Source organism: Kogia breviceps, chromosome 19 (genome assembly GCF_026419965.1).
Source record: "Kogia breviceps isolate mKogBre1 chromosome 19, mKogBre1 haplotype 1, whole genome shotgun sequence".
NCBI lineage: Eukaryota > Metazoa > Chordata > Mammalia > Artiodactyla > Physeteridae > Kogia > Kogia breviceps.
This window is the reverse complement of record NC_081328.1, coordinates 27,020,282-27,048,145: the sequence shown is the minus strand read 5'-3', so window position 1 is coordinate 27,048,145 and position 27,864 is coordinate 27,020,282. Positions and strand designations below refer to the sequence as shown.

General features: G+C 41.1%; 1 protein-coding gene across 2 annotated transcripts; it reads right to left on the bottom strand.

The window, feature by feature from the left end:
* Positions 1 to 233: 233 nt before the first annotated feature.
* Positions 234 to 27,864, bottom strand: MMD (monocyte to macrophage differentiation associated). Of its 2 annotated transcripts, XM_059048933.2 has the most exons (7): positions 27,546 to 27,864; positions 19,806 to 19,887; positions 15,384 to 15,544; positions 11,608 to 11,682; positions 9,889 to 9,990; positions 7,846 to 7,915; positions 234 to 2,142 (listed from the first exon to the last, which is right to left on the bottom strand). In XM_059048933.2, exons 1-7 carry the CDS (start codon positions 27,569 to 27,571, stop codon positions 1,942 to 1,944), a joined length of 717 nt encoding a protein of 238 aa, XP_058904916.1. In that variant the 5' UTR covers positions 27,572 to 27,864; the 3' UTR covers positions 234 to 1,941. The 2 variants fall into 2 exon arrangements, with proteins under 2 accessions (XP_058904916.1, XP_058904917.1); XM_059048934.2 differs by lacking the exon at positions 11,608 to 11,682.

Genomic DNA, 27,864 nt, shown 5'->3' with positions numbered 1-27,864 from the left:
TTAAACTGAAAATGTGGTTTGATTTTAATGTTTGCACTGGTTCTGGCAATTCAATTATTAAAAACTGGACTAGAAAATTCTAGATGTCAGGGTACATTTGTTTTTCTTCCCATCCTGACTTCTCAAAACAAAAAAAAAGGCTACTATACGTATTACATATGCTAGATGAGCTCAGGCTTTCAAAAATGCATTATCATTTTCACAGTCATCTAATTTAGAGACAGTGGAACAAATCCAAGTAACAATTTTATTTTAGTCTACAGCACAATTTTTTACATACATTTTAGTGGTTTTGACAGTGGTACTTCTGAGCAGACTTTAAATGAATCCACAAAAGTTAATACAGTTAAAATAAAATATACACAATAAAACAAGAGGCATCCAGATGTTCAGAATCATGCAGAAGGTGTGGTCTGGTTGGTGTTATCACTGGATACCTTGCCTATTTAAGAATTCACCAGCAAGAGGCTGTTCTTCTGTTTTTCATTCCCACACAATTTACCAAAGTCAAAGAGTTCTAAACATACACACACACAATAAACCCTCATTTAAAGCTACATCAGTACAAAATTTCAATGAATTGAATTCAATGTATTGTCAAACCAACAATTCCAATGATCAAACCCATCACTAGAAAACAGGCAGTAGCAGCACCTGATCTAAAGGCAAGGTTATCTCATTTATTGAAACACCAACAGGAGATTAACCAACAAAGCAACTAATACATTAATCTTAATATAAGACACTGAAGGAAAACCAAAAACAATATATTAAATACCACTCCACTGAGCCAGGATATAACCCATGGACGACAGACACATGAGTTTATCTGTCAAACAGTGTTTTAAATACTTTTCCATGAAAAAGAGGAAAGTGTATCAGAAGATGCAAAGGAAAGGTAGAAATGTGAATTTATGCATCTAGTTCCATAGTTTAAAATGACTATCAAACTGATAATATAAAGCTAAGTGACAATGACTTAACCATTGGGCACCAAACAGGCACGACCACTATTCGCTATAACCCGTAACGCTCTTCGGGAGTTTTCAGTGGATGGCCAGCCCAACGATACTCCCTTAGTACAGACTAGATACTCATCCGCTGTTGAAAAAGACCCTGAAGGAGACATGGCAAAGGCATAGAGAAAAAGTTGAATCTTTTGAAAAAGTTAATGATATCAAAATACTTTTCCATTGCTGGGAAACCAAACTAGGTCAAGTATACAGCCCAAAGCAACATGGCATTCAGAGTCAGAGGCTGGCAGAAGAGTTTTGGAAAACTTCTAGTTTTTAAAAATTGGCAATTTCTCCATGCTTAATAAAACCATCAGAAGAGGTATAATGTCTGTTCATTTGTGGAATGTTGACAGCTTGCTGCAAAAATTCACATGAATGAGGAACTGCAGAAATGCGCTTCAATGAAGTATTTTTTAAAAATTTACAAAAAACTGAAGTTTCTATTTAAAAAATAACCATGTTATGCCAAGATGAAACATGGTAAAAAGTAGTGTAAATTCTGTCCATGATTCTTCACACAGCTAATGGGAAAGTGATAGAAACCATTTTCTCTTAAAAAGGAAGTTTTGTTATTGCACTGACTTTTACAGCCTGACCTAGTAATTTAGAAAAATTATGTAGTAAAATCTGTAAAATTAAAATATAAAATTCTGGTTTGTAAACATCAGTTGGCCAAGTCTATCCAGAGTACTTCATGATAGTGGAATGGAATGAATAATTAATTCACTACCTTATTTATCTGCTGTGAGGGGGAAAATTCCAGAACACAGCTTTTATACTTTCACAGTAATTATATTCAAAAGATAGGAAGTCAGTACAGCTGTCTTCTTCTTTTTTTTTTCCCTCTGTGCAGTTTTCAGCTCTTACCCCGCTCCTAAGTGCCATAATTGAAATAATACTGGTTTGGAGACCTAGTAAAGATTGGTCATAAATGTCGCATAAAGTCTGTAGGACTTCGGTAAAGATATTTCCAAATGGCATAGTAATGCACTGCAGCTGCCGTGGCCACAAACAGGTGCCAGATGGCATGGGCAAAGGGAATGATGCCATCACTCTTGAAGAACACAACGCCCAGACAATAAATTAAGCCCCCACAGGCAAGTTCCTGAAGTCCATCGGTGTTACTCTGTCAACAGAGGAAAACAATTAAAAGGTTTTGATGTTATTCTGATATGACAAGCTAAAGAGATCACTGCAATTTCCCCTAAGTCTCCTGATTTTCTAGACAATGAAGTAGCTCTGAACAGACAGAATCCTCAACTGTAAACACGAATTACACTTAAATTGACCTGGGTTACCCTCTGAATCGGCCGTCTTGATTTGACCAAGCAGTCGGGTTACAGTTCCCATGGGAAAAAGAAGCACCGTCTGCTCATTTATACCATGTTTCAGCACTTCTGCTTAGACTACGATCGCATCTAAAATGAACAACAGCTCATTTTAATAAAGTACACCCCTTGGCTTTCATCTTCCTCTCTAGGAGCTTTCTTCCCTACACCCATGCCACTCCATTTATAATCCACATCTCAGCCTGGTTTTCACTCCCTTTGTCCTCCTCAAACACTGTTCGACACTAATCGCTTTTCCCAGACTCTTCACCTGCTTCTGTGAGCTTATGGCTTCCTTATGACTGATACAGGAAAATCATAGCTAAGAGTGACCTCTGGGATCTGAGACCATGTAGCACAATATATATCCTAACCTTCTAGATGTTGCCAGGCCTTTTGGTCTTTGTGCCTGGGAGTTTCTTAGCTTAGGAGGAAATTAACAGTCAGGTGTGCTTTAGCACAAAAAGGAATATTTATAGGCTACTCTTGGTTTTCAAAGACCTCGACCCATCTACAAGATTAGACTGGGCTGTATGAATGAGAGGGGAAGAGAACAGAGGCAGGGCTTAAGAAGATGACAGAGAAACAAGTCAGGATTTCTGGGGACCGGAACAGAAAGGTCTCAGGTTCTGCAGGGTGAGTGGAAACCTAAGCCAAACTGTGGCAAGGCCTTGGAAGGGGACAGGTATGTGGGTGTCCCAGAGGCCTGGGCACTGATGGCTGTAACCCTGTTAGCCTTGGAGCAGGTCCTGGTGGCCCAGTCCAACAAGGAACATGCGGAAGCTCCAGTGTAGCCACCTACTTGAACGGCCCCATGGGCCTCGGCCAGAGCAATGGCAGCAACAGACACGAGCTAAGAACCAAGTGTGACGATGCAGGGCCAGGGGTGAGGATTAGCCCTATTTTCAAAGTTCACACAAGCACCATGGTTTTCGTAAGATCAAAAGATGAGAAAGGAGCCAATCCAGACTGACTGATACTGGACTTCTCCTTAACCTTGGTAAGATGGCACATCAGTCAGATTTCATCTTATTTAAAAAGTAAAACATAGCAAAACAAAACCCCAGCTACATTTATTAGTTCCTAGAGGTTATAAAGCAATTAGTATCCATTAATTATACAAAATTCTCTGTGATGTGTTATTAGAGGCATTTTCCTAGAGAGGATTGAGGTTTTCATGGGATTCTCACAGGGGCATCTGACTCCCCAGTGAAGACTCACTCATCCAACACAACCTCCTTAATTTAGAGATGAAGAGGCTAAGGCCAGAGAAATAAGTAGCCTGAACAAAGTCACACAGCTGGTTGCTGCCCCGAGAGACACCACTCCTTCTTGCACTAAAACAATAAACAAGAGAGCAAACCAAGCATACAGGTTGGTTTTGACATACATTCTGTTAATAGGTAGTTCCTCAAGATACCACATCTGCTTATCAATTTTCAAAGAACCAGAACATAGTTAATCCTGAAACAAACAAAACCAGGTATGTCTTCTTCATTACCAATGTCATTACTATGTTTCTATGTACCAGGACTTGTTTGAAGCACTCATTTAATCTTCACAACCCTAACTTCAGTACCATTTTTATACAAACTTTACAGATGAGAAAACTAGACTACATGGAGGTTAAATAATCTACCAAGGTCACGTAACTTTTAAGTGTCAGAATCAGGATTTGAACCAAGAACTAATATGCTTTATTTCCTGAACTTATATTCCTTTTTTGGGGGGAGGGGGTGTTTTAAAAATTGATGACTAAGTTACATAGTGTAATGCATAGATATTAAGTGAACAGTAAGGTTTGCCCTTCCACTAAGGCAACCACTGTTCTTATTGCTATTACCACAGACTAAGCCTCTCTGTTCTAGAACCTCACATAAATGGAATTATACTGTATGTACATTTATGTCTGGCTTCCTTTTTACTCAATATAATGTTTTTGAAATTCATGCATGTGCTACTGTATATGAGTTATTCATTCCTTTCTATTATTTAGCATACCATTGATTTATTTAACATAATTTGTTTATCCTTTCCATTTTGGGGCTATCATGAATAAAATTAACATTTATATTGTTTTACAAGTCCTTTTGTAGATATATGTTTTCATTTTTGTTGTCATAAATTTATGCTTAATTTTATAATAAACTGCTAAACAAATCTCCAAAGTGGGTTATACCATTTTATACTCTCCCCAACAATGAATTAGGGTTCTAATTATTTCACATCCTTGCTGGGTTTTGGTGGCATCAGTCTTTTTAATTTAATTTTAACTATTCTATAGGGTGTGTAGTGATGGCATGCTGAGGTTTTAATTTTCATTTCCCTGACTCTGATGACTAGTTACACTGAGCAGTTTTTCAAGGGCTTACTGGATACTTGTATCTCTTTCTCTTTGTAAAGTGTCTGTTCAAGTGTTTTACCTATTTTTATAGGATTGGCTTTTTATTATTGACTTAGAGTGCTACAATATTTGATACACATCCTTTGTCAGATATATAGAGAGAAAGCAAATATTTTCTCCCAGTCTGAGGCCTATTTATTCATTTTCAAGTTCATTGATCTTTTCTTCTGCAGTATCCCATCTGTTGTTAAACCCCTCCAAATAAATTTTTTTCTTATCATATAGTTTTCAGATCTAGAATTTCTATTTGGCCCTTCTTGCTTGTCTAGTAGTATTTGTTGGATAATGGATGCTGAGCTGTTAAAGAGTATAGATTTTGTTGTCCTCCTCGAAGGAATGTTGAGTTTGTTCCAGTAGGCAGTTTATTTACTGAAGGATCAGTTTTATCCTTTCGAGGTTTCTGGGCTTTGTTATGGCAGTGCTAGAGCCACCCTCACTCTAGGGCCAGAGTAGCTCTTATCCTAAGGTGTGGTCTTGCTAGGGTCAATGGAATACCTAAGTTGTTCAGCATGGTCTCCCGCTCTGGCTGGCTGGAACTCTAGTATCTCCCAGTACTAGGCTCCTTCTGGAATCTCCATTTATCTCACAGCCTTCCAACAGCTATCCTCAGCCAGGGCACGCAGAGTGTTTCCCTGCACAAATGTAGCTTAGTATTCAGGCAAGGACTCAAGGAAACCCCTTGTAGATTTCTGGAGACTCTTCTCTGTGAAGTTCCCTCCTCTCCAGTACCCTGCCTGCAAACTGCAGCTGGCTCGGGAGCTGAAACGCTGATTTGTTTCCTCCAGCCAGACTGCTGCTCTTGGACTCCATTTTCTTTCGCAGTTTGGAAAGCATTCCGGGGAGAAAACTGCAGTGCGTGTGAAGTTCATCTTTTGGTTTCTTTCCCCACAAGGATCATAGTCCTATATGTCTGTGTCCAATGCCAAAAAATAGCTGTTTCACATACTCTTCCTACTTTTGTAAGTTCTTTATGGTAGAAGGGTAATTCCGATACCCATTATTCTGACCGGAACACCAAAGGTTTGAGTCTTCATCACTTGTACCGTTTCCTTGTTCCTTCAGATGGCCTGTGTGGTTCTTTTTGATCTGGTCTCTGTCTAGCTCACCAGTTTTATCAGGAGACTTGTGCTACCTGCATAATTACACCCCCTCATGCATATATGCACATTCAGATGCTCGTGCTTTCCGTATCTCTGGGGCCTCCTTCATGCTGTATCCTTTTCCTGTGCCACCTGCATCACTCCTGCCATCTCTTGGCTCCTATTTGTGTTTCTGAATCAGCTTAAATAGCATTTCCTCTGGTACACCTATCATGTGCTCCCATAGCAGGCTGTACTTTGCCCAGTCAAAGACACTGTAAAACTTTATGGTAATTTCTTATTTTATATGAATTGTATTTTTCTGCTTGATTCTAAGTTCTATCTGGGGAAGTGTGGGGATTTTCCTGTTTGATTAACATAAACATTAGTCACCTGCTATTGTACTTGAAAATGTCAATGAAAGATTTAGGCTAGTAAAAATACTGGATAAACTTGCTCTTATGATACCCGGAGGGAATTTACTTGAAGTTCCACTCTAATGATTAGTGACCCATCAACATAGACCTTGCTCTGGGTGTCTTTAATCGCCCTCTATCTGTATGGCCTTCAAGGCAGATCTTCTCATTTCTGACTTTCACATCCCTCCCCGCACTATTCCCTGTTGCCTTTACCAGCTAAACTGTATGTATTTTTGCTACGAGGTAATTATTAAAGCCATTATAAATTTCATACCTCAAAGAACATATCTTGATACATTCTCATAAGACATACCCTCTGAAAAAACATAAGCAAACCTATAAATCCTAAACCTTTTACAGGTGTTTTTGTGACCAGGGCAAGAACTATGCATGGCAAAATTACATTCTTATAACTTGCTTATGAGCTCAGGAGGAAATTATAGGTACAATTCTGACCCTTGTAAGCTGAGAAGAGAGTTCAAACTAAATACCCAGTGACTGGTGCCCCAAAATGCAGAAAACATAAGCTAAAGGCACAAGTGACCAGTAGATGGGATCGTGAGGTTGACAGATAAACATTGATTTCTCAACAGTAATCAGTTTGAATGGGAGTACAAAACACATATGTGCAAATGCCTACTACAGGTAATGAATGCCACACTTTCACCCATCAAAGTCCCCAAAAGAAAATTTCAAGCAAAGATAAAAAAAAAAAGCACTTTCCTGAGAAAGAGAACTAATACGACTTAAAAGCAAGTGAAAGGAAAAGTAAGAGTGAAGGGATTTGAGAAATATCCAATAAAATGTTGAGCCAAATGACCTTTCGAGGTCCTTCCGATTCTTAAGTTTTAAGAAGTCACGGAACTTCCCTGATGGCACAGTGATTAAGAATACGCCTGCCAATGCAGGGGACACGGGTTTGAGCCCTGGTCTGGGAAGATCCCACATGCTGCGGGGCAACTAAGCCCGTGCGCCACAACTACTGAGCCCGCATGCCACAACTACTGAAGCCCGCACGCCTAGAGCCAGCGCTCTGCAACAAGAGAAGCCACCACAATGAGAAGCCCGCGCACGGCAATGAAGAGTAGCTCCCGCTCACAGCAACAAAGACCCAATGCAGCCATAAATAAATAAATTAATTAAGAAAAAAAATTTCTGCTCTAAAAAAAAAGAAGTCACTAATTTATATTGTCTTCATTGTAAGAAACCTCAAAATTTACCCTCACCATGGATTTAGGGTTAAGACACTAAGTAATCCAAGTAGAAATTCCCACCTTCACATAATCTCACAACTCTTTGGGAAAAGGGTGGGAGTGGAGGGGGGGTGAACAGAAGGGTTTCCCAAAGAACAAATGCAGCAGATTACCATATGGAAGGAGTCACACTTAGATGTATAGCTTTTCCAAACTACAGACAGTAGGTAGTACAAGTTGTGGCACTTTGTAATTTATATATTTTTTCTTTTGAATCTCTAGCTATTGGACATGTCATAACTTCAGGAAAAAAAAGCTTCAGAGCGTATCTATAGACATATTAAGAGTCACAGTGATTTAAAAGAAAATAAGGTGAAATAACTTAAATTATGAAGTAACTTCTTACCATTGATGTCACCACCAAGGCTGGAGAAAACCCCATTGTGAGATAGAAAAAGAGCTCAATCACCTTATACCTGCAGAATAGAAATGTGTTAATTTAATTTAATTTAACTTAATTTATCTATTCCTACAACACTCAGACTATTTCCTTACCAGTTTTTCCCTTTTTCTTTTGAAAAACAAATGTAAACTCTTGACTATTCAAATGAAATGTATTTTCCCTGTAGGATACCATTAGGGCTCTAACTGAAATACTGTAGTTGAGTAACAATGAACTAGCATTTCTTTCAGGATTGATAAGGCATCAAATTCCACATACTACATGCAAAATGGTCTCTGCCAAAAGCTATCATTGAATCCAATTCACCATGCATTTTCTGTTTCTAATCCCAGAGTGTTTGCCTTCATTGCCATTCCAATCCATCGTTATAAAACACTGAAATTATGAAGCTGCACAGGGAATAGCTTGGAGCAGTTTAACAGTGGCAAAGGGATGGGAGCCCTAAGGAACTAAGGGCATGTGTTTTTTGTTGTTATTGGGTTTTTTTTTTTTTGGTATTTTTTTTATTTTTTGAGGGCATGTGTTTTTGATTATCTCTCAATTTTCTATCTGTACAAACTCCAGTTTGTAAGGCTCATCACCTTAGGTGCAGAAGTCTGAAAACGCTAAAAAACACACTATACTGAAATTCAACTTATATTTATGCCTAATCAAACTAGACTCTAAGTTCCTCGAAGGCAGGGACCAAGTTCCGCTTATGTTTGGGTCTGCAGGGCCTAGAACAGTACGTGGCACCATTTCGGTTCTCTGTAATACCTGCCAAACCAAATGGCCAAGGGTGACTCGCATCTCATTCTTAGTGTTTTATACTGAAAGTCCACCATGAAGTAATCATATCAGGGAACTGGGGAAGAATGTGGGTTTGGTTTATATTAGAAGGCCTGGAATAGGAGAAAAGATAGCTGTCTTACTGTACTTCCTAATTTATCCAAGGATATAAATTAGGGGTTTGAGCCTGAGAAGCAAACTGTTCCCTTGGATATGTATATATAATACATAATACCACTCAGAATTGCTAATTATGGTCAAAAATGCATTTAAGTGAATTTCAAAGTCAGAGAGAAGTTAGCTAAAACTACCACTTTCTTCTGAAAAGAGAAAACAATTTATTACTTTGTGACAAACACAAGTTATGTTTAATTCTGAGGGTCATTCTGCCAAAAACAATAGATAAAGAATTTAATAAACTGTATCCAATGACAATTATTTCACGGTTTTGAGTTTCTCAAGTTAAGGCATGTGAAATAATGAAAAGAGCCATGGAATAGGAACTAGGACACATGGGTCCTCATCCCAGATGAGTCACTAATTTGATGCATGTACTAAATGTTCTCATTTTTTAAACATGAAGCACAAATAGGTGACCTTGAAGGTCTCCTCTAGAACTAAGCTGCTAAATTTCAATAAGTTTTCTTTTTATATTGCTTCACACTTAAGACTAGGAGATACGAATAATGGGTTAAAAAAGGTGTGTCCCATGGTGAGGATACTAAGGGTTTAGATGCCCTTCCAAATGTCCCCTTTCTCAGGAAGTCCTAGGTTGGAACATCCTCTGGGTTCCTAACTAGGTGTTCTGTGGGGGCTTAATAGCTATTATCTTCAACCTTCAAAGAAACTTAGAAAAGCAGTTATTTTTCTCATGTGGTAACTGTGAGTCATAGAGGATAAGGCTAGTTTGCTAAGACTATCCTGGCTGAGGATGTGAAATGAGGTCTGACTGACTCCAAAACTGTCATTTTAGATGAGGAACAAGTGCACCTTGTCCTTCAACTATATCACATATCACACAGGCACCATTCATTTCTGTCTGCAGCAATCTGTAGACCAATGATGAATATCAAACGGTTCTAAAAATTTGTTAAAACAATCTATATTCTATTTATGTATTTCTACTATTTTGAACTGCAAATATAAATTGTACTGTAATGTAGATAAAATTTAGGAAGTTAATTTTAAAGCTATCAAATGTAAATTATTTTCTCTTACTTTTCATGGTAGAGAAATACATAAATGGTTCCTCCAGCTGCCATGAGCCAGATAAACCAACGCATATGAGATGCCAGGGGTCCAAGTTCACGGAGATTTAACCTAAAAATGCAAACATGACAACAAAGAACAGAAGAAATAAATGAAGGGAATTCATACAACCTGTGTTTTCCTCTAGTCTTGAAAATTGGGAGAGAAGGTACCAGGGCAAGACCAGAAAGAAAAAGCAGTCAACATGCGGTTGGAAGTATTTGGGCAATTGGGATAAAATTAATAACTCAAGGATAAAATTGTCGTTCAAGCTTTAAGACTCAGAATTAGTTCCGATGTGGTTTAAAAATAGAACCAGCTAAAAGGAGATATGTAGAAGTAAGTCCCAGCACATCTGTGATGCCCGACTTTCCTTATTAGGCAGACTGCTGTAAAGGCTACTTGCCTTGTTGTTCCTGACTACGTATTTGGGAGCAGATTGTTTACAAAGCTTACCGAGAATGCAACAAAACCCTGAACCAGATCACATACACACAGTGGATACCTAATACACAGACCAGTGTCTCCATTATCTATCTCTCCACCAAGAGAGAACCTGAGAAGATCTAGCCCAATACATGTTATGGAAGATACTTTGTAGGTTAGAATTTAACCATGGACTCTTGTGAGGTCTGAATTTAAAATGCTGCAAATTCATCTATACTAAATTCAGATTAAGAAAAGATATGAAAATAAAATGTTCTGAATGGCTATTACTACAAAATTAATATTTCCAAATGGAAAAGGTATCACCTGCATATCGAAGACTACATGCGAACAAACTGCCTACTGTAATATTTGATTCCTCAGTCTACATTTAAAATTTTTATTTACTTATTTTAAATTGAGGTATACTTCACAAAAGCCTTTAAGTACTCTCGTTCCAGTATGATTCAGACGTATAATTTAGTAACAGTTACTAGGGAGAGACAGCACTTACTCTTTACTCCTACAGATAACTAGGTTTCTTTTGAATGATGGATGCTGCATTAGTCAGAATCTAGAGGCCTGCTGTTTCTAATGACATAGAGTTGATGGCATAATATGAATTTCTGAACGGTTAAAACTGGACCATATCTTGACAGAGGAAAATCAATGTTTCTTTAATTATGGGTTTCAGAGCAGCAAAAGACTCTATCTGATCTATACCAAAAAGGCAGGAAGAACAAGGACACTGAACTGGATACTAGGTATTTTAAATAGCTAACTAATTAGGCTAGTTCTCTTATTCATATAGCTAAAGAAATGAGAAATGCACTCCATACATAGTAGCTACTGTGCTGTGAAGACTATAAATTTCAAAAGTGAGCTTGTTTTCTCTGTACGTATTTACAGTACCTCCGCTTAAACAATTAGCTGTCCAGGTATCCTGAGCAGCAACAGAAGCATACGGAAAGAATACGGACGGCAAGGTGACGTATTTCAAAAGTGAGCGCGCTGCCTGCACACAGCTTAGTAGCACGTCTCTCAAACAATCCAGTGCCAGCTACGTGTTCTGAATGGTGGCAACATTCTCCCCTTAAAATCTGCAATCTGACCCAAGTAAATCAAAATGGGAAAGAAAAAAAAAGCATGTATGTGTGTTGGGGTGGGGGAACCAGGGAGCAGAGATAGAAGAAGGGAGGGAAGGAGGACCGAGAATTCTCCCATAAAAACACTATCTTCAAAAATATAAAGACTGTATCTTACCATGGGGCGTAAGATGCAGCAATGAAGAAATAGATAACCATTCTATCACACATGTGAAAGCAATGCTCCACTGTCCTGTGGGGGGGGGGGGGAACAAGTTAGAGTTTTCAGAAAATTTTACAACTGGAAGTAGGGGTTATCACTCCACTATGTCACAACTGCCACTCTTGTTCTTGGTTCTCATGGCATTTATAACTTGGCCTTCAAAGTTGCACAGCTATTTTTAATAATATGGAGCCACAAGTAAAAGCTTTATATTATTTTTAAGATTGCATATACCACAGATCCTCTCCATGTAAGAACCCCACAATAATCAGGAACTCAAAATCTGTCTTTTCTGATATTTTCTATTTTTTTAATATCCTATCTAATAGGAAAATGAAATTCCTTCAGGGCAGACCACCTCTCAACCCCTATCATAGTGCAGGGCACAAAATCATGAAGGCTCAGTAAATACTCCCCAAAGCCACATTCTTTTTAGAATGTCTTAGAAGTAGCTTTTACTCCAAATCTTAGTGTAGACAGTAAGCTGCAATAAAGCAAATTTAGAAACTAATTTAGGAACAGCAATAACACAAACCAGAAAAAAAAAAAAAAAGGCTCATTTGCTGTCAAGAGGGTAGCCACTTGGGCGCTTCTTCTTTTTTTGTTTCAACAAACTTATTTATTTTATTTATTGTTGGCTGCATTGGGTCTTTGTTGCTGCACGCAGACTTTCTCTAGTTGCAGCAAGCGGGGGCTACTCTTCGTTGCGGTGCACAGGCTTCTCACTGCAGTGGCTTTTTATTGCGGAGCACCGGCTCTAGGCGCACGAGCCTTAGTAGTTGTGGCTCACGGGCTCTAGAGCCCAGGCTCAGTAGTTGTGGCGCACAGGCTTAGTTGCTCCGTGGCATGCGGGATCTTCCCGGACCAGGGCTCGAACCCATGTCCCCTGCATTGGCAGGCGGATTCTTAACCACTGTGCCACCAGGGAAGCCCCACGACCTGGGTTTCTAAGCAAGTTTTTCCTTCTAAAACTGAAGAGTCAGCAAGTGTACAAAGATTTGGCTCATTGAGGTCTATTCACAAAATGGATTAGACAGAATCCACCCTTTACTGAGGTTATTTATTTATTTATAAATTTTTGGCCACACCGTACAGTGTGCGGGAGCTTAGCTCCCCGACCAGGTATCAAACCTGCGCCCCCTGCAGTAGAAGTGCAGAGTGTTAACCACTGGACTGCTAGGGAAGTTCCTGAGGTAATTTAAAAGTACAAATGCATTGCATTGTCTTGAATCCATTTTCAGTCCAAGGGGTAGTAGCTGTGGTTTGGTGGCACACAAGTATTAGATTTTGCCTCATTACACACTCTGTGTTGACCAAAGCAGGCTGAGGATGTTTTAGTCACTGTTAGTGCTAGTCACATGTTAGTGAAGAAGTGGAAATAATTTAGGTCTAAAAAAGCAAACACTAGATTAATGTTTCTCAAACTTGACTGCCTTGCAGAATCGCCTGGGGAGCTTATAAAATACAGTCACAAACTCCAGTCCAGAAGATCCCGATTTAAAAGGGCTAGAAGATGAGGTAGAAGATGCAGGGAAGAGAAGAATAACTCCTTGGATGACTGTGATTCCAAGCCAGGTCTGGGGTCTTTCTAATTCTGCTTTCTAGACTGTTATGCACTGCTGCAGCAGGTAAAGTCAAGCGTGCAGTTTTATTCAAGACCCACCACCCATCTCTGACCCTCACTCTCCTCAAGGGTAAAGCAGAAGTAATACCATCTCTATCACAGAGTGCGTGTGAACATTAAATGAGACGACGTAGCCATGCCTTTAGCACAGCACCTAGCACATAGTAGGTACTCAATAAATGCTTGTTCCCTTCCCTCTTTTACTTAAATTAAGGCTATACTTGGGATATTTTAAAGAATTAATGCAGAGCAAAAATCCATATGTGGCTTATGATTCTAGCAGTGCTGTTTCAAGGTTCAAGAGACTGGTTTCTATGACACTTCTTCTCAGGCTCTGGCAGGGAGGCCCTGAATAACGAAGCAGGCACCTACAACTCTTTGATTCAGATATCTAGACAGCAAAGCCAAGTCAGCCAAGGCAACCACAAGCACTGGATTGTGCCAAGAAGATAATGAAGTGCTCCTGCCTCTGGGCTCTGCAACAGTGCACTCTGAAGAGCCAGGACAAGTACTTTGGAGGCTTGCTTTTGAGTGTGTACCAGAGCTCCCTCGTGATTCAATGCTGTGGTTTTATGTTAAGCCCTGGGAACTGTCAGCTTATAGGCAAAGGTAGCAGACTGCCAACTGTAAGCAATATTGTAAAGAGTGCAGTGGAAATAAACCTCAGGACTGGGAGTCAGAGATCTTGGGATGGTCATCAGATTCTGGGGGAATCACTGAGTCTCAGTTTCCCCAGGAGAAAATTATGGGGTTTGGATCAGATGTTCCCTAAGGATCCTTCCAGCTCTAAAAGTCTGATTTTACATGTGAGGAAACTAGTAATCATCATATGAATCCCAAATCCTGCTCTTAAATAAAGTGCATCTTTTTAATATTAGATTGTTTGAATAACGAGATTTTTTTGAACATTCTATCTATAAAACCAAAAGTTACCTTGTTTTTTAATTTTATTTATCTATTTTTTGTCTGTGTTGGGTCTTCGTTGCTGCGTGCAGGCTTTTCTCTAGTTGCGGCGAGCGGGGGCTACTCTTCGTTGTGGTGCGCGGGCTTCTCACTGAGGTGGCTTCTCTTGTTGTGGAGCACAGGCTATAGGCACACAGGCTTCAGTAGTTGTGGCACACGGGCTCTAGAGAGCAGGCTCAGTAGCTGGGGTGCACGGGCTTAGTTGCTCTGCGGCATGTGGGATCTTCCCGGACCAGGGCTCGAACCTGTGTCCCCTGCATTGGCAGGCAGGATTCTTAACCACTGCGCCACCAGGGAAGCCCCCAAAAGTTATCTTCTAATATGACATTAAATCACTCTAAGTCTGTTCTGAGTCCTCCTTTTTGAGAAGAAACTTTGCCCTTTTGGGTTGTGCAGAATCCATTTCATAAGCAACTAGATGGTGTTCTGCTACCTTTGTATCGCCCAAATTAACCCTTCACTCAAAGGATGAATGCTTTTATGTCCTTCTCATTGGGAGGCTAGCGATCACAATATTGTTTGGGAAGTGCTTGACAGCTAACTGTAGCAACATATATGAATTTTGTTTGAGTAGATGCACGGGACCTAATTCTGAAAGCTGAACTTTGCAAAATAGTAAACCCGAGCTGTAATATACCTGGAGCACAGCTGTAGTGATTTGTAATTTTCAAATCATTCTCACATGCATCATCTCATTCACCTATCACAATAGCCCGCCAGTCGGGCATTAATTCTCATTTGAGTGATGAAGAAACTGAGGCTACACGAGGCTAAGTGGCAGGGCTTGGACTCAAAGCCCAACTGGTGACTGCAAGTCCAGAGTACTGGTCATCGCCCTGTAGCTGCCATGCTCTTCCTTAGCGTGCTGACACACTGGAAAACAGGTGTCAGGATTTTACATTGTAAGTCCTGGGGACGCAATGTGATTTTGTTCGGTTTCCGAGCAAAGACCTGCTTTCTTAAGACACAGATAGGGGTGCTCAAATTCTGTCCAATCTATAGGAAATTTCCTGAGTGTTGGGACAGCATTAGACTCTACCAGGCAGGAAAATGTCCACTCTTTGCCTCACCTGACCAAAGCATGCCAGCGTGAGAGGCTAACCCAAGCCAACTATTGTTGCGTGACCTGTTGAAAACAGCGTACCTTAAGTGGCTCTTTTTCCATGATACGATGTGAAATACTGTGGAAACACTGAAGAGGGCACAGAGGCCCATTCCATAAATCCATGCTGTTATCTTTTCCCAGCAGTCATCAGACAGCCGGTGGAGGAGGGCACTGCCCACAATGGCTGGAACGATGAGGAACTGAGAGAAAGGCAAAGAAAAGTAAATATTCAGCAAAACACGGAATTGAGAACTTTACTAGAAATACATAGGTTTACCAGGGGCAATTTTAGGAAGATCATTTTAAAACAAACATTTGCCTTTCCTGGATAATCATAATGAGAGCCTGATGAAGTAGTCCATTTACGGCACTGAAAACAAGTACTGCTGTTTAGGGCCCAGGACCTGTGTCCACCAATGGGTACACAGTCAAGCAGTAAGAATGAAACATTACTCAGTTGTTGCAAAACAAATGTCCTCTATCCTAATTTCGTTAGCTAAGAACACCTTTCATCCTATTCTCTAATGTGATTTAGGGTAGGCACTTAAAATATTCAAATGGCAAGCATGTACCCAGATTTCCCAGGGAGGTCTTGATCTTTAAATATTCTTTCCTGTTTTCCCCATGTGCTACTGAAATCCCAATATTTCAGCAAAGGGTAACTACATGAATCAAGTCAGTAACTATTATGTACATACCACACTCCAATAAATCATTTGTTCAAATCATATGTCCTGATTTCTAGTTTGGATGTCTACATTCCACCAATTTGTGAGCTACTGCAGAGTGAAAGGGTTATTTCATTTTTAATAGCACCTTTCATGTAGGCAAGAGTAATCCACTCCTACTTATTCAAATAATTTTAAGAGACCAGAATCTTAGAGAGAATTTTGATTTCTGCACATTTTACACTACATATGGACACAAATTTCAATGTCTAGTCACATCAGTGTGACTAGTAAACATTTTATAATAACAGAAATCATCAGAAGAGATAAACAACTTTATTAGAGAGCGGAATAAACATACCTGGCAAAGAATGCAAACTTTAGCAATCTTATCTTTTTTGTCTCCAACACCTTCTATTTCCCTCTTGAAACAGAATATTAAATCCCACAGATGAGATGAGCACTGAATTTCAAATGCTTAAGTATTCAATGGCCCAGAACAAAAAGAAAATTAAGGACAAGAAAGTTTTTCATGAAACAATTTAATTTTGAGATTATGTCCTTTCTACTTTTTTCATGTTAAGGTATCTTCTCTTTAATGAAATGATGACATTAGATGGAAGTTTCTTATTTTGTCAGTTTTAGAAATTTTACTGCTCTCTAAAATCCAAAAATCAGGGATACAGTTTAGTAAGTTTAATAAGATGACATTTTCTGTTCTAAAAAATTAATGTGGATGTTTTGTCAGTTTTTCCTTAACTTTGGTTTCTACAAGTGTTCCTTGTGACAATTCAGAAGAGATAAACTAAGGGATTATTCAGGTCTATCTCAAGCAAATAATATTCTTAAAGGTGAGCTGTGCATCTCAACAGCCAAACCATTATATTTCAATGCTCAAAATTATGGTTGCTTTATTTTTAGTTTAAATTTATTATTTATTTATTTATTTTGGCTGCACTGGGTCTTCACTGCAGCACGAAGAATTTAGTTGTGGTATATGGGATCTTAGTTCCCCGACTAGGGATTGAACCTGGGTCCCCTGTGTTGGGAGTGTGGAGTCTTAACCACTGGACCACCAGGAAAGTCCCTCACTCATTGCTTTTATTGGTCAGTATTATGAAAACTATCAGAGCACTCTTTTCATAACTTTTATCAGTGTTTTGCAGTTGGTAAAGGCATATCCATAAAATGGTGGATGTACATTGGAACAATAAATGAAGGAACAGGCCATATAAACTGTTATTCAAACTTTTATATTCTTTATATCCTAATGCTGACCTTGATTTAAATACACACACCCCTACATTTTCTTAGGGGCCTGTGAACAATTAACTTCAGAAGTAACTTTAATCTCTGTTAAATTCATCAGACATTTAGTTAAGAATAAAAGATGGAAACAAACCAAACGCCCATCAACAGATGAATGGGTATATATATTATACACACACACACACACACACACACACACACACACACACACACAATGGACTATTACTCAGCCTAAAAAAGCATGGAATATTGACAATTGCAATAACGTGGATAGACCTAGAGATTATCACACTAAGTAAAGTAAGTCAGAGAAAGATAAATATATGATATCACTTCTATGTGAAATCTAAGAAATAATATAAATGAATCTATATACAAAACAGAAACAGACACAGATATAGAAACTTATGGTTCCCAAAGGGTAAAGGGAGTGGGGGATAAATTAGCAGTATGGGATTAACAAATACACACTACTATATATAAAATAGATAAGCAGCAAGGACTCACTGTATAGCACAGGGAACTATATTCAATATCTTGTAATAACCTATAATGGAAAACAATCTGAAAAATGTGTGTGCGTGTGTGTGTATATATATAAAACTGAATCACTTTGCTGTACACCTGAAACTGACATATTGTAAATATTATATTTATACTTCAACTAAAAAAAAAGAATAAAAGATGGATATCTAGGCAAGTATAGCTGACAATCAAATTAGGATGTGCTTTTTTTTTTTTTGTGGTACGTGAGCCTCTCACTGTTGTGGCCTTTCCCGTTGCGGAGCACAGGCTCCGGACGCACAGGCTCAGTGGCCATGGCTCACAGGCCTAGCCGCTCCGTGGCACGTGAGACCTTCCCAGACCGGGGCACGAACCCTTATGCCCTGCATTGGCAGGCGGACTCTCAACCATTGCACCACCAGGGAAGCCCGCTGTGCATCCTTTAAAACCAAGTTTGGACTCTAAACATTTTGACCCTCTGGTGCTGTGAAGCTCACTTCACAAAGCGTTCACTAATGCAAAGATAGGGGTCGGCTCAAGTGTAGAGAATTCCACTAAATCCTTCCTGCCCCGAGAATCCAAACCATGGGTCCAGGGAGACTGTCCACTAGTGAGGTTACTCCAAATTTCATTATTGAAGCCCTTTTATGGAATCCAGGGCAGGCATGTCAGGTATAAACTTTTTTCTAAAGAAAAAAAATTTAGTAAGATTTCAGCATATTAATTATTTAAATAAAAATCTTTTGAGCACCTGAAGAAAAAGGACAGTGATGAGAATAACGTTTCAATATTACCAAGTAATATTTGAATTCCACGATTACAATACATAAAACTGATACTTTATAAAGTTTGATTTCTGCTAAGTAATGACTAAACAGCATTGTTCTATTAGATTACAAAGAAATCCACCAAAAACTAGCTTATTTCAGGTTTATTTGGCATCATGACTCCTTTATAGAAATACTGACTATTCTTTGAAGAAGGGTTCAAGAAATGAAAAGGCACAACTTGAATTCAAGCAAGTTTTATTCTAATAACATATGTATATAACCTACACATTGTACTAACACTGTCTAAAATAATTAAATTAGCCTGCTCTAACACTTCACTAAAGGAATAAATTGGTCTCCTTCTCTATTTCTTGTCTTCAGACTATACACCAGCCACCACTTTCCCCTCAAAAGTCTCACTAAGTACAACTTTCAAAGGGAATAATGAAATCATAGATAAAAGGAAATTTATAATGACACAAGAAAATGCCAATAAAATGAAATTAATAGGAAAACTATGAAAATACACACGTATTTACAAAAAGAAGACAAAAAGAAGAAATGCACCCAAGTGTTAACAATTTATTTCTAAGTAGTTCTGTTTTTCTCATATATTCTTCAGTATTTTCTATGTTTCTTATAATGAATATGTTTTGTTTTTATAAGGAAGAAAAAAATTAGGAATTTAGGGATTAAATCAGCTTTTTCTTCTACTATCAAAAAAATTAAGAATTTAGGGATTAAATCAAACTTTTCTTCTACAATATGGACTAACATCTGCTCTGAGGAGCAATGACGACAGTGGAGATGGAGAGGATGTGACTACCTGTTTTAGGGGATCACTCAGGGAAAAAAACCACCTTTTTCAACACATGATGAATTCTTCTTGCCAATAAACACAGCTGACTGTCTTGAAAAGGTCATTCATTTCATTCCAGGGGTGACAGTCTTCAGAGTTTTCTTTGTTTTTTTTTTAATAACTAAGGTACTTACTATTATTATTCTCTCAAAGATGATATTGTCTGAGAAAGCAAGTCCAGGATAGACAGAGCTGACTGTAGTCAGAGCACTCAAAGTGTTTGACATACTCACAGTTTCTGGTGACATGACCTAGCACTGACACTTTGGCAGGTAAGGTCACAGAGATGGGTAAACCCGGCTAACGGGGCTAAGGTTAACAGAGATGATTGCCCCTTCCTCCCACCAAAGCCCTTTGGGAAGGATGGAAAAGGCAGAAAACTCATACTCACTGCATGTGTGTAACAGTTAGCAGCATGTTCATAACAAGTTGGTTTGTAGCGGCCATTGGCTGGGGGCCGGTGGTTCATGAACCTGTAGAGACAAAGACATCACGTGAGAAAAGCTCAGAGCGTGTAAAGAACAATGGTGAAGCTTGTCAGTGGTTGTTTGGTCTATTCTAACTGAAGAGGTGACTGTTGGAAATACATAGTTATGGAAACAAAACCAAAGCCACTAAACAGGTATAAACTGAGCCAACAGCCATAATCTTAAAGCGAATGCCCTAGTTTACTGGATTAAGTAGTCTTTCAGTTCATTTAAAAGAAAAACTTTCTACCAACCAAAAACAAACAAAAACCATATCCACCCCCTTCAACTGGTACCCCCATAGTAAAAAAAAATTAAAAATAAAAAAAATGGTACAACCAAATCTTAAATCTTAACAGAAAAAAAAAAATCAAGGTCATTTTTCTAAACTTAACAAATACCAGAAACCACCATTTAATGCAAATTCAGTGTGTTTGAAAGGCTTCTATTTTTTTCTCTCAAAATGTATAAAGCTTATACATGTAGATCTTTAAAGCCTCCATCCCATGATTAGCAGGCCTGTTGAACTAGTTTCCCTCTATTGCATTACTTGTTCTGGCACCAGACAGCATAAATAAATGATACCTCTCAGGCTGCCTCCTGGCACCTGAAACAAGAGGTATGTTTTCACCTGCATTCTTCCTGAATTAAAAGAGTTTCCTTCAAAATCTAAATACGTGACTGGCACCTGATACACTGGCTATAAAATTCATACATACACACATGTGTATGTATCTAAATATCAAAATCTGTTACACATATAGACATACGCCCATATTCCATATCCCCTTTGGGCTAATTTTGTGGCAACCAGCAAAGCAGTGAAAAGCACAAATACCATTGGACATGAAGAGATAAACAGCCTTCTTCTATTTCAGTGTGTGGGTGAGGATCCCCCAGACCCAATTCATACCCATGCCATGTTTCATGAGGGATTCTGGTTTAGTCTGTGTGTTCTTTAGGAGAGAGATGTAAACTCAGGAAGATAAAAAGGCAGCTGCCTGAAAGAAGCAGATGCAGAGAAATAACGGAGGTAAGAGAGCCATGATGGCATTCAGGTCTCAGCATTCCTGTGCTTGGGGCATGCAAGATGTCAACAGCCTTTGCACAATAAAGTAGCTTTTTGCTTGAGCTAGGTTAAGGGGGTAGGGGGAGGAGATTCTGTTATTTGTTACTAGTCACACCTTATTAATTAACATGAAAAAATGGTACCAGGCTAAACCAAATGGCACAGCCAGGTTGCCAAAAACTGACTAAAACACATGGTCGAGCGATTCCAAACAGTGCCCACTTTAAGAACAAAAGACTAGCCAATACTTTCTCCCTGAATTAAGAAGTGCCTGTTATCCCTAGAGCAAATAAATAAAGTGGCAGTCCCTGCTAACCCAACATAGAGAGTTCAAGTGGCAGATCCACTAGGAAATGGATTTGGGACCTTGAAGATACCCTACTTGGACCACCAATGGGTAGCTATCTAACTAGCGTGCAAAATATACACATATGGAATGGAATTCACCAGATGGCTTGGAAACTGTTTAAGAGAAATGTGCAGTTAACAGCTTCAGAATTATTCCAAGCTATTCTCACACACAGATAAATAAATCTTTTCTCCCGTGACAATCCTTTAAATAATTTTACTAAATTTCCTAAGGAATGAGAGTGTTGCTATACAGCAGTTATTAGTAAAAAGGAAAATAATTACACTCTTGGGAAGGATGCTTTAAAAGTGTCCCTAGCATTCAAGGATCTACCAAATCATTAGCCTGAGACATAACGACAGGGCTATAAGTAGCATACCCTATTAGGAATTGTAAAGGGTAAAGAGCAAGGCTCCGGGATGGTTGAAGGTAGATTAAACTGCGAGCACCCTGTGCAGGGCACAGTAAGTAGGGTTTGACTACCCACCACCAGGCTGCAGACTAAAATAGCAATTTATATCTCTGGCAGCCCAATCTAAAAATAGTCAGGCTATTACACAGTGACAGGGATAGACTTTCAAATTTTCTCCTATAAGCAGAGAAGCTTGGTGGCCATGTTTGTGACAACTCTGTCCCTGCCCACCTGGAATCATTCAGGTTAAAAATTAGCTCAGGGGCTTCCCTGGTGGCGCAGTGGTTGAGAATCCACCTGCCAATGCAGGGGACACGGGGTTTGTGCCCCGGTCCGGGAAGATCCCACATGCCCCGGAGCGGCTGGGCCCGTGAGCCATGGCCGCTGAGCCTGTGCGTCCGGAGCCTGTGCTCCGCAACGGGAGAGGCCACAACAGTGAGAGGCCCGCGTACCGCAAAAACAAAACAAAACAAAACAAAACTCAGAAGTTGCAGAGAAAAATATCCCACCCATGTGACTTAAGGTAGTTTCTCCTTAAGGGCAGGGCCAAGATTCCGGCAATACGGAAAGGGAAGAGCAAGTATTCCAGGCACAGATCACTGTCTGGGGCCCCATGGGATAGCACATGGCTCTGCCAGGAAATTTACAGTGCATTTTTTCCATTTCTCTCTGATCTACCAGGGTACAATCAAGCCTCCAACACGGCCTCCTGCAGAAATCACTGTGAAGAAATTAGTGGCCCAAGACCTAAATGGAAAAGCAGATGTAAAATGCAAATAAACTCCCACACACTGAGCCTATTCTCTTCTCCCCAAAAAGAATGAGGAACGTTATCAAGAGTTATGGGAAATAGCACCCACTTATGGAATACACCTCTACTTAAAGCAAAGCCACCCGAATGGTTATCCAGTGCTAGAAGAGAACATCCAGCCAGCTTCAGAGGGTTTGAGGGAAGGTGATTAAAGTTTTTAGTTGATGAGGGTTTGTTCATTCATCCCCTCACTTTCTCTTTCAACACTCTCTCTGCTCTCCCTGGCCCAGTGTCCTCATGCTCTCCCCGTGATAGAATTTCAAAACTATGGAGGGAGGGACCTGGGGACACTCCTTAGCACACTTTAAATTTAGCCCAAAGCAGCGGCCTTCCAAAGGTAAACCTGCAACCCACCAGCAGATCTCAGAGGCCTAAGATCAAATCTCAGAAGTTGTCCTTGATTCCTCTGTGTTCCCCATACTCCACATGCAACCGCCATCAATGCTACCTTCAAAATATATTCCAAATCAGTTCCCCTCGCTACAGTTCCAAAGATCCTACCTTAAATCAAGACATCGACACCTCTGGTTTGTAAACATACAAGTCTCTGGTCTCCCTGCCTGCCCACACATGGACTCTCTTCTTTACTCAGCAGCCACAAGTCTATCAGCAACAGATCACATCAAACACTAACCACAGCTTAAAATCTGTCTGGTTTCCCAAAGTGCTTGGGATAACACTGCATCCTCCACAGGCCACAAGCCCTCACCACTTCTCCAGCCTGGTGCTACCTTCCTCTCACTCTCTGCCTCCAACCAACTGCATCCTTTCTGTTCCTCAAACCACCCAGGTCTTATCTGCCTCAGGGTGTCTGTGTTTGCTGTTTACTTCTAAGTAGAACGTTCTTCTCCAGAATGCCCAGCTCTCCTCTCACCGGTCAAGCTCAGCTCAAATGCAACCTCCTTGGAGAGGTTTCCCTAACCATCCTACCTGAAGGATCACTTCAGCCCTCCTCACTCCACCAGAGCCCTTATCACAATTAGTAAGAATTGGACTTTTTGAACTTGTTTATTTTTTATTTCATTTTCTCCCACTGTAATGTGAATTCCATGAAGGCCATCTTGTCCATCATTTCATTTCCAGTTCCAAACACAAGGCCCAGCTTATTGCTAGAGCTTAATAAATAAGTGCTGAATGAATGAATAGAAAGACAGACATTCTGCCTGCTGCTGGAGTATTTTATCCTACCCGAGAAAGATCCACTCGTCAATTAGTTTCACTGGGGATTCTGTATGCAACAAAGAAAAACAGGCAGTCTTAGAGCAAAGAGAATCCTCAATCTCATGAAAATAAAATTCTCAAAGGCCAATACCATGGACTTTCCAAGGGCTCCTTCAACATCACTTGATGGGGCAACATAAGCTGACCCCTGTGCACAACCTTACTAATTAGCTTCCCTATATGAATAAGCATGATGTTTAGGAAAAGTGTCTGCTGCCAGAGATAGTGATAGTGGTGGGATACATTTAACTTAAATAAGGGAAATGGCATATATAAGGAGACTACCCCATGCCTATGATTCAATGCTCTGAGAACACGCCAAAAAACAAACGAACAAACAAAAAGGCAATAGGCAGTCCTGGAAGACTTCTAATGCTTTAGAATGATATGCTTTGCCACATATTCAATTTGAAGCTAACCAGTGGTCATGAGGCTGGGGCTAAGGAAAGGAGCATCCTTTTCCTTGGATTTTTGGTTGCCAGGCTGGAGAAATGAGCATGCACCAATAAGATACCAATAAGGTACATTAGAAGCTCTGGGTACTAGGCCTCTGTGCGGTCATACAGATGTTGTGATGTGGGCGGGGAGACAGAGGTGAATGGCTGCATGGGTGGTGGAGAGGAACATGAAATTGAGCCCTTGCTGTGTGATGATGGCAAGCTCTCTTTTATTCTCTAACCCTATTTGTTCTTCTATTAAATGGGTATAAAATTTGCCTTCTAGGGTTACAGTTGAGGATGAGATGAGTAATCTACAAATACCCAGCTACTGCCTGGCACTAGTAGGTACTTAATAAATGTTAGCAGGTATTCTAATCAGTCAGAGATGCTGTGAAAGGGAGAGAATGACTCTGTGTGGAGGGGGGGGTGGATGGGGGGTGGAATCAAGTGTGGAAGGGATAAAGCACAAAAGATAAAGGGTGTCCCACTGGGATTTTTCACATCCTAAGCTTTCTGAGAAGCCATGCCTACATAAAGCCCTCCACTTATTACACTGGGCTAGGCCTCCCTACAGCCCTGCTCCACAGATACGTCAGAACTCTGGAGGTTGATCCAAAGCCACAGTGACCGCCAAGTTTCCATTATGAACAAACCAGCAAGGTGTTCAGGTTTTCTTATAATTTAAACATAACCACAAACTATGGTCTAATGAAATGTTTTTACCGCAGTCAAATGCTTGTCAATGGAGTCCTGGTAAATCTATCAGAAGGAACACATGGGTTCAAAGATAGTGTATTCCTCTTTCTAGTTCCTCTGTTATTTACCTACTTGTATCTCTCCTGAATGCTCAAAAGATGTATAATAAACACAGTTTTTAAGAGATGCAAAACAGTACTCTCAACATGTTAATGTATGGACCACAAAAACCATGATTTTTTTGTTACATTACTTTTTATTTGCAGGCTTTATTTCTAAGTTCAAATTGACTCTTAGAAATATCTTTCCACTCTAGCCTATAATACAGAAAAACAAGAAATTATGGTATCATTCATTGTTCAAAGAAAATCGGGGTAGGTCTAGATGTCATCAAGAAAATAACTGTTAAATATCCATGGATACTGTACAGCCGCTGAGAAAATTACAATGCCTATGCTGCACTAAAAGAAAATGCCTGTATTTTTTCATTTTTAAATGAATGAAGTAGAGCGCAAAATCACCTTACAACTGTGATAATAAGGACTGGATAGATTAGTGTCGAGCAAAAAGAAAAGTTCAGGGCTTCCCTGGCGGCACAGTGGTTAAGAATCCACTTGCCAATGCAGGGGACACGGGTTCTAGCCCTGGTCCAGGAAGATCCCACATGCCACAGAGCAACAAAGCCCATGTGCCACAGCTACTGAGCCTGTGCTCTAGAGCCCGTGAGCCATAACTACTGAGCCCACGTGCCACAACTACTGAAGCCCGCATGCCTAGAGCCCATGCTCCATAACAAGAGAAGCCACCACAACGAGAAGCCCGTGCACCACGGCTTCTAGTTGCGGTGAGCCCCCGCTCACCGCAACTAGAGAAAGCCTGCGTGCATCAATGAAGACCCTACGCAGCCAAAAATAAATAAATAAATAAATTTATTTAAAAAAGAAAAAGAAAAGTTCCATCAGCTGAGATGGTAGGGTCCTAAATAAGGTTTGTTTGTTTTTCATTTATCTTAACACTTTTAATGTTTGTAAGACAACAATAAACAGGTTCCTTTTCTTTTTCTTCTTTCTAGAGAAAAATTGAAAGGATAGAAAAGAAATACAACTCTTAATCTAAAGTAATTTCACAGAATATTGCCACTGTTCTCTGCAAACAGGAAGAGCAGAGATGTACAGAGAAGTAAAACCAAATCAAACAAACCACATGTACAGGGCTTTGCCAACCATTACTGAACCTGTGTTAACATCCTCCCTGAATGCCCCTCCAGTCCTCATGGCTGACTTCATGTTCTCAAGCCAGAACACCATGGTTTTGTTTTGCCTTTAGAAGTACTGATATGATATCCCACTAGGGGAATACTGCCAGGCATTCAACACCCTGAGTGATGAGCAATATGCGGACGTTAATCCAAGTCTTCAACCTGATCCCCCTTCTAATGGCACAATCCACCACAACTCTCCCTGTGCATATTTCACTCCTTACCCTATGGGACTGGAGGAGGAATAAGATCAGAATGGGAGAGGGGGCGTCAACGGATTAGGAAGTTGGAAAGAAAAAAAAAAGTGCACTTTAAAATCTTGAAATAAAAAGCAGTGCCTAAAAACTCAACAATAACTTCCTTGGAAGACTTCATGCATTCTTTGCCTTTTTTCAAATTCCCCCTGTCACTGCACACTAAGCTAGCCTGCTCAGGGTGAAGGTCTGGGAATGGGGACGGCTGCCTGATTCAGACAAAGGGATGGAGAGTTACCACAACACTGGAGAGGTGAACTTTCACCCACTTAAACGAAGGCGATTAGAAAAAAAAAAGTCCAGGGCTTCCTCTTGGAACTATGGCCAGCCTCCATCCATTGCTAGATGGCAGAGACCCGGGGTCGGGATTAAGGCCACGGTACCTCCCCAGGCTGGCGTTACCATCGGTTCTACAGCGAAAGGGCAGCCGGCCAGCCTTCCAGTGGTGCCTCCTCGTTTCCTAACACCGACGCCTCAACAGTAGGTCTCATCACCCGGACGCTAACTTGCCCCTTTGCGGCGCCCCCAAATAGCACGCCCTGGGACTCTAAGCCTGAGTACCCTCAGGGCCCGGACTTGGCCAGGCAAGACTAAACCGGCAGAGCCTGCTTCAGTTTCCCCGTTGCTACGGCAGTTCAAAGACAAAGCACCTAAAACGGCCAGCACCCCCGCTTTACCACAACTCTCGCTGCAGGGCGCAGCAACGAATGGGCCCTGGTTCCGCGCGCACCGGGAGCCCTCCAAGCTCCCGGTAAGGGATGGAGGGCAAAGCCGGGGTCGGAAGACTCGCGGGCGGCGCCTGCGGCTGGGGTTTGGGTCCTCAGGGTAAGCAAGAGCCCCGTCTGGATGGGGTGAAGCCGGGTGAGCAATGGGATACCGCGGGAGAAGGGCAGGCTCGTGGTCCGAGGTCTGGGAATCCGAGATCCGCAGATCGCGAGGGGGGACCCGGGTCAGGCACGAGATCCTGGTCTTCGGAGGAAGGGGATCACCCAGGGACAGCAGGGAGGGGAATCCTCCGGGAGCCGGTCCCCGGCCGAGGCGCGGGATCCACAGGGGATGGACCCAGGTGAGGAGCCGGGACCCACGCGGGAGGAGGCGGGATCCGGGACCCGGTCCCGGCACGGGCTGCGGGGCGGGGGCGCCATCCCTCTCACCGCTGGAATCGATTCTGGAACCGCATTGATCCTCTGCTCCTCCTCGTGGGCCAGGAGCTCGGTCTCGTCAGCGCCGGCGGCCGGGCGCGCGGCCCTCATGGGCTTGGGCTGCTCCGGAGGCCGCCGCGTGCCCGGCGGACCACTCGGCCAGGCAGGATCGGAGTGGGCCAGGCCGGGGGTCGGGACAGGGCCGGAGCCAGACCAGGCGGCTGGGGGCGGGAGGGAAGCCGCTTAAACGGCCCCGGCGCCTCCCGCCTCCAGCCTCCCGGCTCCTCCACCCACGATCGCCCGCGCCCCGCCCCGCCGCGGAGCCCGGCTC